Raw genomic sequence first — 16,420 nt, forward strand, 5'->3', positions numbered from 1 at the left:
ATGGGCGTGGGCGTGGGCGTGGGTGTGTGAGCGTGGGCGGTGGACGTGGGCATGGGTGTGTGTGTGTGAGCGTGGGCGGTGGACGTGGGTGTGTGAGCGTGGGCGGTGGGTGTGAGCGTGGGCGGTGGGCGGTGGGCGTGGGTGTGTGGGTGTGTGGGTGTGAGCGTGCGAGTGTGAGCGTGAGTGTGTGGGCGGTGGGCGTCGGCGTGGGTGTGTGAGCGTGCGAGTGTGAGCGTGGGTGTGTGGGCGGTGGGCGGTGGGCGTGGGCGTGGGTGTGTGAGCGTGCGAGTGTGAGCGTGGGTGTGGCGTTGACCGTGAACGCTTTGTGTTGCAGAGCGCGAAACCAGTTGCTGATCTTCTGTGGCCACATTGCCGCCCTGCTGGCCATCAGGAGGCGTTACAACAGCATCGTGCCCGCACTGTACGAGTACACCAGGTGAGGGCAGCAGCGAGCAGTACATTAGCTCCAGGTTACACCCTCTTCTCCCATCTCTGCAATGCCACCGGCCGACACACAAATATCAGTAGAAGTTTGGGAGAATCAGCGTAAACACAAAAGCGGCCGTAGAAATTTACATAGAAACATAAACAATAGGTGCAGGTGGAGGCCATTCGGCCCTTCGAGCCAGCACCGCCATTCATTGTGATCATGGCTGATCATCCTCAATCAGTAACCCGTTCCTGCCTTTTCCCCATATCCCTTGATTCCACTAGCCCCTAGAGCTTTATCTAACTCTCTCTTAAATCCATCCAGTGATTTGTCCTCCACTGCCCTCTGTGGCAGAGAATTCCACAAATTCACAACTCTCTGGGTGAAAAAGTTTCTTCTCACCTCAGTTTTAAATGGCCTCCCCTTTATTCTAAGACTGTGGCCCCTGGTTCTGGACTCCCCCAACATTGGGAACATTTTTCCTGCATCTAGCTTGTCCAGTCCTTTTATAATTTTATACGTCTCTATAAGATCCCCCTCTCATCCTTCTAAACTCCAGTGAATACAAGCCCAGTCTTTCCGATCTTTCCTCTTATGACAGTCCCGCCATCCCAGGGATTAACCTGGTGAACCTACGCTGCACTGCCTCAATAGCAAGGATGTCCCTCATCAAATTAGGAGACCAAAACTGCACACAGTACTCCAGGTGTGATCTCACATTTAATTGTTCTAACTGGGACACTCGACTCCTGACTGCCTCCTGAGCCAGATCTTCTGGTGACAAGAATCTATGATTTTAATTTTAGTTTAGTTTAGTTTAGTTTAGTTTGGAGATACAGCGCGAAACAAGGCCATTCGGTCCACCGAGTCCGCGCCGACCAGCGATCCCCGCACACCAACACTACACAATAGGGACAATTTACAATTTTACCAAAGCCAATTAACCTACAAACCTGCACGTCTTTGGAGTGTGGGAGGAAACCGGAGCACCCGGAGAAAACCCACACAGGTCACGGGGAGAACGTACAAACTCCGTACAGACAGCACCCGTGGTCAGGATGGAACCCGGGTCTCTGGCGCTGTGAGGCAGCAACTCTACCGCTGCGCCACCGTGCTGCCCGAGGGTTATAGGGAGACTGTTATAAGACATTTGTACACGTTTGAAAAGGAAGGGTTTAGAGGGATATGGGCCAAATACAGGCAAATGGGACTTGACCAGTATGTCAACGGTCAGCTTGGTCAAGGTGGGCTGAAGGGCATTTCGGTACTGTACAGTTCTGTGTCTCTGTGTCTCTGTGTCTCTGTGACTCTCTGTGACTCTCTGTGTCTCTGTGTCTCTGTGTCCCTGTGTCCCTGTGTCCCTGTGTCCCTGTGTCCCTGTGTCTCTGTGTCTCTGTGTCCCTGTGTCCCTGTGTCTCTGTGTCTGCGTGTGTCTGTGTCTCTGTGTCTCTGTGTCTCTGTGTCTCTGTGTCCCTGTGTCCCTGTGTCTCTGTGTCTCTGTGTCCCTGTGTCTCCGTGTCCCTGTGTCTCTGTGTCCCTGTGTCTGTGTCTCTGTGTCTCTGTGTCCCTGTGTCCCTGTGTCCCTGTGTCCCTGTGTCCCTGTGTCTGTGTCTCTGTGTCTCTGTGTCCCTGTGTCTCTGTGTCCCTGTCTCTGTGTCTCTGTGTCCCTGTGTCTCTGTGTCTCTGTGTCCCTGTGTCTCCGTGTCCCTGTGTCTCTGTGTCCCTGTGTCTCTGTGTCCCTGTGTCTGTGTCTCTGTGTCTCTGTGTCTCTGTGTCTCTGTGACTCTGTGTCTCTGTGTCTCTGTGTCCCTGTGTCCCTGTGTCTCTGTGTCTCTGTGTCCCTGTGTCTCCGTGTCCCTGTGTCTCTGTGTCCCTGTGTCTGTGTCTCTGTGTCTCTGTGTCTCTGTGTCTCTGTGACTCTGTGTCTCTGTGTCTCTGTGTCCCTGTGTCCCTGTGTCTCTGTGTCTCTGTGTCCCTGTGTCCCTGTGTCCCTGTGTCTCTGTGTCTCTGTGTCTCTGTGTCTCTGTGTCTCTGTGTCCCTGTGTCCCTGTGTCCCTGTGTCTCTGTGTCCCTGTGTCCCTGTGACCCTGTGTCTCTGTGTCCCTATGTCTCTGTGTCCCTGTGTCTGTGTCTCTGTGTCTCTGTGTCTCTGTGTCCCTGTGTCTCTGTGTCCCTGTGTCTGTGTCTCTGTGTCTCTGTGTCTCTGTGACTCTGTGTCTCTGTGTCTCTGTGTCCCTGTGTCTCTGTGTCCCTGTGTCTCTGTGTCCCTGTGTCTCTGTGTCCCTGTGTCCCTGTGTCTCTGTGTCTCTGTGTCCCTGTGTCTGTGTCTCTGTGTCTCTGTGTCTCTGTGTCTCTGTGTCTCTGTGTCTCTGTGTCCCTGTGTCCCTGTGTCTCTGTGTCTCTGTGTCCCTGTGTCTCCGTGTCCCTGTGTCTCTGTGTCCCTGTGTCTGTGTCTCTGTGTCTCTGTGTCTCTGTGACTCTGTGTCTCTGTGTCTCTGTGTCCCTGTGTCCCTGTGTCTCTGTGTCTCTGTGTCCCTGTGTCTCTGTGTCTCTGTGTCCCTGTGTCCCTGTGTCCCTGTGTCCCTGTGTCTCTGTGTCCCTGTGTCCCTGTGTCTCTGTGTCTGCGTGTGTCTGTGTCTCTGTGTCTCTGTGTCTCTGTGTCTCTGTGTCCCTGTGTCCCTGTGTCTCTGTGTCTCTGTGTCCCTGTGTCTCTGTGTCCCTGTGTCTGTGTCTCTGTGTCTCTGTGTCCCTGTGTCCCTGTGTCCCTGTGTCCCTGTGTCCCTGTGTCTGTGTCTCTGTGTCTCTGTGTCCCTGTGTCTCTGTGTCCCTGTCTCTGTGTCTCTGTGTCCCTGTGTCTCTGTGTCTCTGTGTCTCTGTGTCCCTGTGTCTCTGTGTCCCTGTGTCTCTGTGTCCCTGTGTCTGTGTCTCTGTGTCTCTGTGTCTCTGTGTCTCTGTGACTCTGTGTCCCTGTGTCTCTGTGTCCCTGTGTCTCCGTGTCCCTGTGTCTCTGTGTCCCTGTGTCTGTGTCTCTGTGTCTCTGTGTCCCTGTGTCTCTGTGTCCCTGTGTCTGTGTCTCTGTGTCTCTGTGTCCCTGTGTCTCTGTGTCCCTGTGTCTGTGTCTCTGTGTCTCTGTGTCTCTGTGTCTCTGTGTCCCTGTGTCTCCGTGTCCCTGTGTCTCTGTGTCCCTGTGTCTGTGTCTCTGTGTCTCTGTGTCTCTGTGTCTCTGTGACTCTGTGTCTCTGTGTCCCTGTGTCTCTGTGTCTCTGTGTCTCTGTGTCTCTGTGTCTCTGTGTCCCTGTGTCCCTGTGTCCCTGTGTCTCTGTGTCTCTGTGTCTCTGTGTCTCTGTGTCCCTGTGTCCCTGTGTCCCTGTGTCCCTGTGTCTCTGTGTCCCTGTGTCCCTGTGTCTCTGTGTCTGCGTGTGTCTGTGTCTCTGTGTCTCTGTGTCTCTGTGTCTCTGTGTCCCTGTGTCCCTGTGTCTCTGTGTCTCTGTGTCCCTGTGTCTCCGTGTCCCTGTGTCTCTGTGTCCCTGTGTCTGTGTCTCTGTGTCTCTGTGTCCCTGTGTCTCTGTGTCCCTGTGTCCCTGTGTCCCTGTGTCCCTGTGTCCCTGTGTCCCTGTGTCCCTGTGACCCTGTGTCTCTGTGTCCCTGTGTCTCCGTGTCCCTGTGTCTCTGTGTCCCTGTGTCTCTGTGTCCCTGTGTCTGTGTCTCTGTGTCTCTGTGACTCTGTGTCTCTGTGTCTCTGTGTCCCTGTGTCCCTGTGTCTCTGTGTCTCTGTGTCCCTGTGTCTCCGTGTCCCTGTGTCTCTGTGTCCCTGTGTCTGTGTCTCTGTGTCTCTGTGTCTCTGTGACTCTGTGTCTCTGTGTCTCTGTGTCCCTGTGTCCCTGTGTCTCTGTGTCTCTGTGTCCCTGTGTCCCTGTGTCCCTGTGTCTCTGTGTCTCTGTGTCTCTGTGTCCCTGTGTCCCTGTGTCCCTGTGTCCCTGTGTCTCTGTGTCCCTGTGTCCCTGTGACCCTGTGTCTCTGTGTCTCTGTGTCTCTGTGTCTCTGTGTCTGTGTCTCTGTGTCCCTGTGTCCCTGTGTCTCTGTGTCCCTGTGTCTCCGTGTCCCTGTGTCTCTGTGTCCCTGTGTCTCCGTAACTCTCTGTCTTCGTGGTTTTGCAGCCAGCTGCTGAAGCGTCGTGAGGTGAAGGTGCCGACCAGGATTGAGGACCTGTCGGCAGAGCTCGACTGCTGGAGAGCTTGCACACAGACAAGCAGCAAGTAAGGCCATGAGTCTTCGTCAAACCCAGCACGCCTCTCAGGCAGTTGGCACAACTCCAGGGCCTGAGCTACAACGAGAGTGCCCGGTAGATAGGTTGGTCAAGAAAGCTTTGGCCACACTGACCTTCATGGCTTATAGAAGTTGGGAGGTCATGTTGCAGTTGGATAAGACATTGGTGAGACCACATTTGGAGTATTGTGTTCAGTTTTGGTCAACCGGTCGTAAGAAAGATGTTGTCAAGCTGGAAATGGGTGCAGAGGGAATCGAGAAATAAAGGGCAAAGATTTAAGATGAATGGAAAGATAGAAAGATAGGAACCTGAGAGGTTTCATTTTCACACAAAGGGTGGTGGTTTCAGGTTTAGATTAGTTTATTGTCACGTGGACCGAGGTGCAATGAAAAACGTTCTCTGCATGATATACAAACCACTCATATAATACTGTACAGAAACACAATCAAAGACAAACTCAAATACAACAGGTGGAGCAAAGGGGAAGATAGAGTGGTGAATATAGTTCTCAGCATTGTAGCGCGTCAGTATTGATAAGGCATTTAACGTATTGTTGAAATTTGCAGATTCAGTTATTGAATGAATGTTTCTTTTAGTTGTGGAGCAGGGGTCTTGCTGGTGTGAATCTAATCTCTTGTGGAGCAGGGGCCTTGCTGGTGTGAATCTAATCTCTTGTGGAGCAAGACCCCTGCTGGTGTGAATCTAATCTCTTGTGGACCAGGGGTCTTGCTCGTGTGAATCTCTTGACCTGATGTTGGATGTACTGCTGGCTTTCTGCAGCTGATAATCTCAAGTCCTTGCATTGGTCATGCAGGGAGAAATCCCTGATTTAAACTGCAATCCTTCACACTGCCTGTGTGTCTCGATGTCCAGGGCTAGAGAGGGCCGGGCAGGGAGAGGGACGAGGTTTTGAGGGATGACCGTAATGCAAGTGACAACTGCCATGGGCCCTTGTGACCAGCTACAGCTTTGACCGTAAAATGGCCCCAAAATGGCCCCTCTTGCATATGGACTCGGTGGGTTGTTCTGTACATTTGCTACTAACTGAGGAATCGTGTTGATGTACAGGGATAGACTTGCTTAGGAAAAGAAAAATGCAGATGCTGGTTTAAATTGAAGGCAGACACAAAATGCTGGAGTAACTCAGCGGGTCAGGCAGCATCGCAGGAGAGAAGGAATGGGTAACGTTTTGAGTCGAGACCCTTCTTCAGACTTGCTGGTCTGTTTGCAAAACATGTATTTCACTGTACCTGGTACACGTGACTGACAATAAACAACCTATTGACCATTGGACCATTGGACTATTGACCATTGAACCATTGACCATTGACCATTGAACCATTGACCATTGGAACATTGGACCATTGACCATTAAACCATTGACCATTGGAACATTGACCATTGAATCATTGAACCATTGACCATTGAACTATTGAACTATTGACCATTGCACCATTGACCATTGAACCATTGACCATTGGCCATTGACCATGGACCATTGGACCATTGACCATTGAACCATTGGCCATTGGCCATTGACCCATTGACCATTAACCATTGACCATTGGCCATTGAACCATTGACCATTGACCCATTGACCACTGACCCATGGCCATTGACCCATTGGACCATTGGACCCATGGCCATTGACCCATTGACCATTGACCCATTGACCATTGACCCATTGACGTTTCCAACCTGTTCCAGGTTTGAGGATGTGCCCTACACCCCACCGTCTGAATCTCAGCGTGAGTCCTACGCCGTCTTGCTGGACAGGATCCAGGAGGAACCCATCCAAGGGCTGATCGGGCCGGACTACGTCACGGGCTCCAACCTGCCCAGCCACTCGGACGTCCACATCTCCTGCCTCACAGGCTCACCCATACAGGTGATGACCACATCCCCTGCCCACCCATACAGGTGTGGACCCATCCCCCGCCTCACAGGTCACCCATACAGGTGTGGAACCATCCCCCTCCTCACTGCCCCACCCGTACAGGTGTGGACCCATCCCCCGCCTCACTACCCACCCATACAGGTGTGGACCCATCCCCCGCCCACCTGTACAGGTGTGGACCCATCCCCCGCCTCACAGATCACCCATACAGGTGTGGACCCATCCCCCGCCTCACAGATCACCCATACAGGTGTGGACCCATCCCCCGCCTCACAGATCACCCATACAGGTGTGGACCCATCCCCCGCCTCACAGGTCACCCATACAGGTGTGGAACCATCCCCCGCCTCACTGCCCACCCATACAGGTGTGGACCCATACAGGTGCGGACCCATCCCCCGCCTCACTGCCCACCCATACAGGTGTGGACCCATACAGGTGTGGACCCATCCCCCGCCTCACTGCCCACCCATACAGGTGTGGACCCATACAGGTGTGGACCCATCCCCCGCCTCACTGCCCACCCATACAGGTGTGGACCCATCCCCCGCCTCACTGCCCACCCATACAGGTGTGGACCCATACAGGTGTGGACCCATCCCCCGCCTCACTACCCACCCATACAGGTGTGGACCCATACAGGTGTGGACCCATACAGGTGCGGAACGCCACCATCCACAGTTCAGAGTGGCAAAAGTTAAACTTCCCTTGTTGTCATGACAACTTTACTGGCACTGTTGATGTTCCTAAGTGATAGGGGCAGCCCCATCAAGTCTACTCCGCCATTCAATCACGGCTGATCTATCTCTCCCTCCTAACCCCATTCTCCTGCCTTCTCCCCATAACCCCTGACACCCGCACTGATCAACAATCTATCTCTGCCTTAAATATATCCACTGACTTGTGGCCTCCACAGCTGTCTGTGGCAACGAATCCCACAGATTCACCACCCTCTGACTAAAGAAATTCCTCCTCATCTCCTTCCTCAAGGGCTGTCCTTTTTATTCTGAGGCTGTGCCCTCTGGTCCTAGACTCTCCCACCCACGGCCTCACGTCCACTGTATCCAGGCCGCTCACCATTCGGTCACTTTCAGTGAGGTCCCCCCTCACACAGTCTGCATGTTGGTTAATTGTTCAGGAGGAGTGTAGGAAAATAACTGCAGATGCTGATACCTTGGTTAATTGTTCCGTCTGTTCCTCTGCCAGGGTCCAGTGTACATCCTAGAAGATGGCAAGTCGGCGATCTCGCTCAATGCCGCACTAATGTGGGCTAAGGTCAACCCCTTCTCCCCTCTGGGGACCGGGATCCGGCTCAATCCCTTCTGATGGGACCTCCGTGTGAAGACGTCACCTCCCTGGTGGCTTGCTGCCAAGGTTGGTTGGTTGTTGGGTGTGTGTTGCAGTCAGGATGGTGGCTTGCTGCCAAGGTTGGTTGGTTGTTGGGTGTGTGTTGGAGTCAGGATGGTGGCTTGCTGCCAAGGTTGGTTGGTTGTTGGGTGTGTGTTGGAGTCAGGGCCGTTGTGCAGCCCGGTGGCAGTCAGCTTCACGAGGAACCGCCCGGTCTTCCCAACACTCGGTGCTGGCTGTTGGCACATCCATCTCCCGGACACATCCCTCCCCTCTGATGCCAGGAACCTCTTTTCCCTGGGATCCTGAAGTTGTGGACCGCGTGTTATGTAGAGATGTGGCACAGCCAAGTGCAGATGCATTGCCCAATGGTCATTACTGCATCTCCCCATAGAAATGTCACCCCATTACACGAACATTCACCAGTAATCTCTCGCCCAGTTGACACCGCAATAAATGCATGGTGATCTTAGTCACAAGACACATAAACCGGCCCATGAAAGTGCAGGGCCTTGAAGTCGTGATACACAGTACTGTAGTATAAACCAGCATCTACACATCCTTCTTGTACACAGTGGTGTGCCAGCTTCATCAGTCATCAGCTGGCAATATATCAACAGCTTTAATCAGCCTCTTCATGAAATAAACTAAAAAAAGTGCACATATCATTTAGATTTTATAAAGTAGATTTACAAAAGTATTAGCATTGTACACATGCTTCAACATAGAAATATATAAAGGATTTTCCAAACAATATTAACACTGTACATGCTGTTTGTGAGTGTAAGTATAGATTGCCTGAATTAATCAGTGCAACCCGCTTTATTTTAACGCTGCAAGTATAACCCCATTGCCAAATACCTCTTTAATCTTTACGTTTACGTGCATAGATTTATTTTTTTACACAGCTAGAAACTGCAGTTCCATAACCTCCTGATAACCATGCAGTGACTTAGCTATGGTGTGAAGACCAGAACCAACTGTGTACCTCAGTTTGCTGTTGCCCTTCATTCAAGAGTTCGGGGCATACATCAAGTGTTTAATTGTCAAATGTACCGACAACGGAAAAAAGAAACCCTTACTCTCTGCAGCTTGACAAGTCCATAACCACAATAAATAATCAAAATACAATAAATTAATAACTGTAATACCAGATAACCATAATATGGCAATCAAAGATCACAGTCGCTGAGGTCAGTGTTGTGCAGGCTGGGGTCAGTGTTGTGCAGGCTGGGGTCAGTGTTGTGCAGGCTGGGGTCAGTGTTGTGCAGGCTGGGGTCAGTGTTGTGCAGTGGTCAACAGCCTGATGGTGGCTGGGAAGAAGCTGTCCCTGATCCAGGAGGTCACGGTTTATAGGCTCCTGGACCTTCTACCTGATGGTAGCAGCGAGATGAGAGTGTGGCCAGGGTGGTGTGGGTCAGTGAGAGTGTGGCCAGGGTGGTGTGGGTCAGTGAGAGTGTGGCCAGGGTGGTGTGGGTCAGTGAGAGTGTGGCCAGGGTGGTGTGGGTCAGTGAGAGTGTGGCCAGAGTGGTGTGGGTCAGTGAGAGTGTGGCCAGGGTGGTGTGGGTCAGTGAGAGTGTGGCCAGGGTGGTGTGGGTCAGTGAGAGTGTGGCCAGGGTGGTGTGGGTCAGTGAGAGTGTGGCCAGGGTGGTGTGGGTCAGTGAGGGTGTGGCCAGGGTGGTGTGGGTCAGTGAGAGTGTGGCCAGGGTGGTGTGGGTCAGTGAGAGTGTGGCCAGGGTGGTGTGGGTCAGTGAGTGTGTGGCCAGGGTGGTGTGGGTCAGTGAGTGTGTGGCCAGGGTGGTGTGGGTCAGTGAGAGTGTGGCCAGGGTGGTGTGGGTCAGTGAGTGTGGCCAGGGTGGTGTGGGTCAGTGAGAGTGTGGCCAGGGTGGTGTGGGTCAGTGAGATCCCTTTGATGGGGAGGTCAGTACCCATGATGGACCAGGCAGTGCCCACCACTCTCTGTTGACGCCTTTGATCCTGGCCGTTGGAGTTGCTGAACATTATGGGGGCTGTGCCTTGATGTGGGTCAGACACATCCAGTACTGTCTTGCAAACATCATCTAACTATGAGATCACTAACTAGGAGATTACTAATTAGAAGACCACTGACTAGGAGCTCACTAACTAGGAGAATGCTAACTACATCACTAACTAGATCATTAACCAGGAGATCATTGGAGGAAGTGGCATTGCACTGTGGTGCAGCGGTAGAGTTGCTGCCTCACAGCGCCAGAGACCCGGGTTCCATCCTGACCTTTTTTTTTTTTTTTGATTGTACCAAGGGTAACTTTTATTGGCATTTGCAATTCCGCTGGCTTTGAAACGGCTGGTCTTAAAGCCTGCCAGGGTTATATGACTTGCTCCCTCTCTCTCTCGAAGCCCAGCAGAGAATGATGATGTGTCAGTTGATTTTTATGGTGTGAAACGAATTGTCCATTCACCGAACAAGTTGGACCAGGGTGCACGCAAACACCGCTCGGTTTCAGAGTTGACGTTGAGTTAACAAGTATGAAAAATGGTCTCTGGTGATGCTTTAGATAGCTCCTCTGTCCCTCTCTTCCCCTCCCCCTTCCCAGTTCTTCCACTGTCTTCCTGGCTTCACTGTCAGCCATGATCATATTGAATGGCGGTGCAGGCTCGAAGGGCCGAATGGCCTACTCCTGCACCTATTTTCTATGTTTCTATGATACGATCGACAAGCCTCAGAATCGTTTCATCGTCTCTGAGCCAAGTCTTGTGCAGCAAACAAAGTTTTTGAAAATGGTTTCTTTTTAAAAACCATTCTAGTGGGTGTCGGGATAGGGTATTGGCAAGGCACTGGGCAATATTGTTCTCCTGCATCTTGCCTTCTTAAAACCTCGCACGCTGGCAAATTCATAGAGCGCTCATGAAGAAGCTTCTGCTCGGTGAGATTTAAGAAGCCGTCGGTGACAGAAAAAAAAGAAACGTTTTGCCAACGTGGGTCTGGGAAAGCAGAGGATTTTAAATAAAAAAACATTTGTTAGTAAAGTCCATTGCCAGACGACGGATTGGCCACAGCAGAGTCACGCGGCGAAATGGCAACAAAGTTGGTCATTCAGCCAAAATAAAACCATTTGAAAGGAATTCTGTTTAATCTCACTCCCCCACTGAGAAAACAGAACATAAAAACAGTGTGGCAAAAGAACAGCTCCTTCAGGCCAGGGTGTCTGTGCTGACCATAATGCCAAGACCGTCATTTATCCACATGCATCTTATACTGCAAGCTTTGTAACGACACAGAGTGCTGGAGTTCCATCCTGACCTTGGGTGCTGTCTGTGCGGAGTTTGTACGTTCTCCCCGTGACCTGCGTGGGTTTTCTCCGGGTGCTCCAGTTTCCTCCCACACTCCAACGAGGTAGTTTGTAGGTTAATTGGCTTTGGAAAAAATTGTAACTTGTCCCTAATGTGTGTTGGTGAGACAGTGTGTTGGTGAGACAGTGTGTTGGTGAGACAGTGTGTTGGTGAGTCAGTGTGTTGGTGAGTCAGTGTGCGGGGATCGTTGGCGAGTCAGTGTGCGGGGAGTGTTGGTGAGTCAGTGTGTTGGTGAGTCAGTGTGTTGGTGAGTCAGTGTGCGGGGATCGTTGGCGAGTCAGTGTGTTGGTGAGTCAGTGTGCAGGGATCGTTGGTGAGTCAGTGTGTTGGTGAGTCAGTGTGCGGGGATCGTTGGTGAGTCAGTGTGTTGGGGAGTGTTGGTGAGTCAGTGTGCGGGGATCGTTGGCGAGTCAGTGTGTTGGTGAGTCAGTGTGTTGGTGAGTCAGTGTGCGGGGATCGTTGGCGAGTCAGTGTGTTGGTGAGTCAGTGTGTTGGGGAGTGTTGGTGAGTCAGTGTATTGGTGAGTCAGTGTGCGGGGATCGTTGGTGAGTCAGTGTGCGGGGATCGTTGGCGTGTCAGTGTGTTGGTGAGTCAGTGTGCGGGGATCGCTGGCCGGTGCAGACTCAGTGAATGGCCTGTTTCCGTGCTGTGCCTCTAAACAAAAACCAGACATGTATTTAAAGTAAGGGGTGATTGGAGGGGAGAGTTATGGACACTTAACCCCCCCTTGCCTTCAGTGATGTGGGTGGAAACTTGACATTGCAAGTGTATGTGACAGTCATCCACTGCACTGCCACAATCCTGACTGCATGGCACAACATTAACGCACAGGTTACCAGTGGAGGGTAACAGGGCTGTACAGCACGGAAACAGGCCCTTCGGCCCACATTGTCCATGTTGACCAACCTGATCTCCCGGTGGCTGAGCACTTCGACTCCCCCTCCCACTCCCAGTCTGACCTTTCTGTCATGGGCCTCCTCCAGTGCCATAGTGAGGCCCACTGCAAATTGGAGGAACAGCACCTCATATTTCGCCTGGGCAGCTTGCAGCCCGGTGGTATGAACATTGACTTCTCCAACTTTAGATAGTTCCTCTGTCCCTCTCTTCCCCTCCCCCTTCCCAGTTCTCCCTCTATCTTCCTGTCTCCACCTATATCCTTCCCTTGTCCGGCCCCCCTGACATCAGTCTGAAGAAGGGTCTCGACCCGAAACGTTACCCATTCCCTCTCTCCTAGATGCTGCCTGACCTGCTGAGTTACTCCAGCATTTTGTGATACCTTCGATTTGTACCAGCATCTGCAGTTATTTTCCTACACAAGCTGCTATACTGGGCTAGTCCCATGTGCCTGCATTTGACCCACAACACTCCAGAGTTGTGAATCTGTGGAATTCTCTGCCTCAGAAGGCAGTGGAGGCCAATTCTCTGAATGCATTCAAGAGAGAGCTAGATAGAGCTCTTAATGATAGCGGAGTCAGGGGGTATGGGGAGAAGGCAGGAACGGGGTACTGATTGAGAATGATCAGCCATGATCACATTGAATGGTGGTACTGACTTGAAGGGCCGAATGGCCTCCTCCTGCACCTATTGTCTATTGTCCATAAACCCTCCCTGTGCATGTATCTGTCCAAATGTCTTTATAGAGTTGTGATTGAATCCTCTGGCAGCTCATTCAAGGTTTCAGTTTAGATTAGTTCATTGTCTCGTGTAACGAGGTACAGTGAAAGGCTTTTTTGTTGCGTGCCAACCAGTCAGCGGAAAGGCTCTACATGATAACAACTGTTATCCCCACTGGTATAAAGTTGCTCCAGAGGTCCCTTTTAAATCTCTTCCCTCTCACCTTAAGCCTGTGGCCTCTAGTTTCAGTCGACACTGGGAGAAAGACTGTGTGTGTTGACTTTATCCGTGCCCCTCATGATCTTGTACACCTCAATAAGGTCACCCCTCAATAAGGTCACCCCTCAATAAGGTCACCCCTCAGCCTCCTCTGCTCCATATGGGGAGAGGATTTAGAAATCGGAGGTGCAAAGGGACTAGGGTCCCCAGGATTCACAGAAGGTTAATTTGCAGGTTAAATCATTAGAAAGGAAGGCAAATGCAACGTATGCATTAAGAGAGGACTGGAACAGAACAACAGGGATGTAATGCTGAGGCTGTATAAGGTGCTGGTCAGACCACATTTGGAGTATTGTGAACAGTTTCCTGGTCAGGCCTATCTGATGAAGGATGTGCTGGCATTGGAGAGGGTCCAGAGGAGGTTTACAAGAACGATCCCAGGAATGAGTGGGTTAACACATGAAGAATGTTTGATGGTTCTGGGCCTGTACTCGCTGGAGTTTAGAAGTATGAGGGGGGATCTCTGTGAAAGCTGAGGAATGATGATAGGGCTGGATAGAATGGATGTGGAGTACAGATGGGGCATCTTGGTTGGCATTGTCAAGCTGGGCCGAAGGGCCTGTTTCTGTGCTGCGTGACTCTATGACTGTGGATGAATGGCAGAATGTCCATTTCTGACGGCCAATTACTTGGAGAATTTATTACTATGGGTGCTGTCTGTTTGGGATTTGAATGTTCTCCCTGTGACTGTTGTGTTAGTAGGTGTATAAATAACCCTTTATAAATTGCCCCCTAGTGTGCAGGGAGTGGATGAGAAAGTGGGATAACATAGAACCAGTGTGAACGGGTGATCGATGGTTGGCGTGGACTCGGTGGGCCGAAGGGCCTGTTTCCGTGCTGTATCTTTAAACTAAATACACTAAGCGCCCTGATGTGTCGAACGTTGGTTCCTCATGCCATAGACATGTAGTTACATGTAGTTAGGGCGGCACGGTGGTAGAGCGGTAGAGTTGCTGCCTCACAGCACCAGAGACCCAGGTTTGATCCTGACTAAGGGTGCTGTCTGTACGGAGTTTGTACGTTCTCCCCGTGACCTGCGTGGGTTTTCTCCGTGTGCTCCGGTCTCCATAGACGTGCGGGTTTGTAGGCTAATTGGCTTGGTATCATTGTAAATTGTCTCTAGTGTGTGTAGGATAGTTTTCATGTGTGGAGAACTCTGGTCAACGTGACTCGGTGGCTGAAGGGCCTGTTTCCGCACTGTAGCTCTAAACTAAACTGAGAATCAGTAGTTATGTTGATGTCCCTCTCTCATGTCGAGGACTACCGCTAGCCACGATGGCAGGAACTGTACAACACAAGCTGTGGAGAGATGACTGACTCTTTCCCATCTTCTTATATTTCCAGCAGAATGATTCTGGTGCAGATCCAATGGCATTTTATCCAAGGCCCTGGACCAGTCTTATTTCAGCAGACGCATAACTTTCTGATAACGATCACAAATAGTGAGCGGCCTGGATAGAGTGGATGTGGAGAGCATGTTTCCACTAGTGGGAGAGTCTAGGACCAGAGGGCACAGCCTCAGAATTAAAGGACGTTCTTTGAGGAAGGAGATGAGGAGGAATTTCTTTAGCCAGAGGGTGGTGAATCTGTGGGATTCATTGCCACAGACGGCTGTGGAGGCCACAAGTCAGTGGATATTTTAAAGGCAGAGATAGATAGATTCTTGATTAGTGCGGGTGTCAGGGGTTACGGGGAGAAGGCAGGAGAATGGGGGTGAGAGGGAGAGATAGATCAGCAATGATTGAATGGTGGAGTGGACTTGATGGGCCAAATGGCCTTATTCTGCTCCTATCACTTACGCACTTATGAGCACTGAGATGGCAACAGAATTCTAAAGCATTTATTAATTTACTTTAATTTATTATTGCCACATGCACCGAGGTACAGTGAAAGGCCTCTTGTTTACATGTTTACCCAGTCAAAAAAAGACTATGAATACAATGAAGCGGGCCACAGTGTACAGATACAGGATCAGTACGAGTTTCAGGGGTTATGGGAGAAGGCAGGAGAATGGGGTTGTGAGGGGAAGCATGAAACATGTTCCCAATGTTGGGGGAGTCCAGAACCAGGGGCCACAGTTTAAGAATAAGGGGTAGGCCATTTAGAACTGAGATGAGGAAAAACGTTTTCAGTCAGAGAGTTGTGAATCTGTGGAATTCTCTGCCTCAGAGGGCAGTGGAGGCCAATTCTCTGAATGCATTCAAGAGAGAGCTAGGTAGAGCTCTTAAGGATAGTGGAGTCAGGGGGTATGGGGAGAAGGCAGGAATGGGGTACTGATTGAGAATGATCAGCCATGATCACATTGAATGGCGGTGCTAGCTCGAAGGGCCGAATGGCCTGCTCCTGCACCTATTGTCTATAGATCAGCCATGATCGAATGGCGGAGTGGACTTGATGGGCCTAATGGCCTAATTCTGCTCCTAGAACTTATGAACTTTTAAAGGGTACAGCATTTAGTGCAAGATAAAGTCCAATTAAAGATTTCAAAGGTCTTCAGTGAGGTAGATGGGAGGTCAGGTCCACTCTCTAGTTGGTGAGAGGACGGTTCAGGTGCCTGTAAACAGCTGGAAATTAAGGTGTGTGTTTACATTAGCAAACTGCCTCAGCAACTAATGATTCAAATCATTTTATTTAATCATGATTATCAGTTCACTTTTTTCCCCAAATACCCTGCCAAACGATTTAACGTAGATTTGAGCGGAAGAGCCTTTAGCAGACGTACGTGCATGCAGGGTCTTGTGTTGTGAGAACGTCGGTAGTAATGTGACATCATGTTGCCAGTGTCCTTGTGGACAGAATATTCAAATGTCTTTGCGTTGTGAATGTGAACTTGCTGTCTCGTGGACTATGTACGGTTGCACCAGATTGTTCTACTGTGTCCTTGTGCGTGACAGCTTTCCTGAACGTGATTGTCTCTGTATTCATCTGGTAATGGGTGACCATTACTGTGTTTTCACTTCACTTAATATGAGCAAGCACGTATGGTTGAATCAAGTTGTATAATAAACTCATTTAACAACACCACTGCCAATTCATTAAAACAAATAAATTATTTCATGAGCAACAAGCCTTGTGTTAAAAATTATTAAATTGCCTGATGAAATGCAACTGTTGTAGAAGAGGTCTGGCTGCAATCTGGACGGACACGAGGAACTGCAGATGCTGGATTACAAAAAAAGACAAAGTGCTGGAGTACCTCAGCGGGACATGGACAGGTGACGTTTCAGGTTAGGACCTGTCTCAAGGAGTCACA

General features: G+C 50.7%; 1 protein-coding gene across 3 annotated transcripts in view; it reads left to right on the forward strand.

Annotated features, from left to right (window-relative positions):
* wdr17 (WD repeat domain 17) overlaps positions 1 to 9,547 on the forward strand; it is a 77,689-nt gene extending 68,142 nt beyond the window's left edge. For 2 of the 3 annotated variants that reach the window (XM_078396649.1, XM_078396650.1), the window contains 4 exons: positions 335 to 436; positions 4,588 to 4,686; positions 6,405 to 6,585; positions 7,801 to 9,547. In XM_078396649.1, coding sequence (XP_078252775.1) covers positions 335 to 436; positions 4,588 to 4,686; positions 6,405 to 6,585; positions 7,801 to 7,920 — 502 coding nt within the window. In that variant the 3' untranslated portion in view covers positions 7,921 to 9,547. Of the gene's footprint in view, positions 1 to 334; positions 437 to 4,587; positions 4,687 to 6,404; positions 6,586 to 7,800 lie in introns of those variants that run through there. The other variant, XM_078396651.1, reaches the window with a different exon arrangement.
* Positions 9,548 to 16,420: the final 6,873 nt, after the last annotated feature.

The sequence above is a fragment of the Rhinoraja longicauda genome, chromosome 3 (assembly GCF_053455715.1).
Source record: "Rhinoraja longicauda isolate Sanriku21f chromosome 3, sRhiLon1.1, whole genome shotgun sequence".
In the NCBI taxonomy this organism is placed as follows: domain Eukaryota; kingdom Metazoa; phylum Chordata; class Chondrichthyes; order Rajiformes; family Arhynchobatidae; genus Rhinoraja; species Rhinoraja longicauda.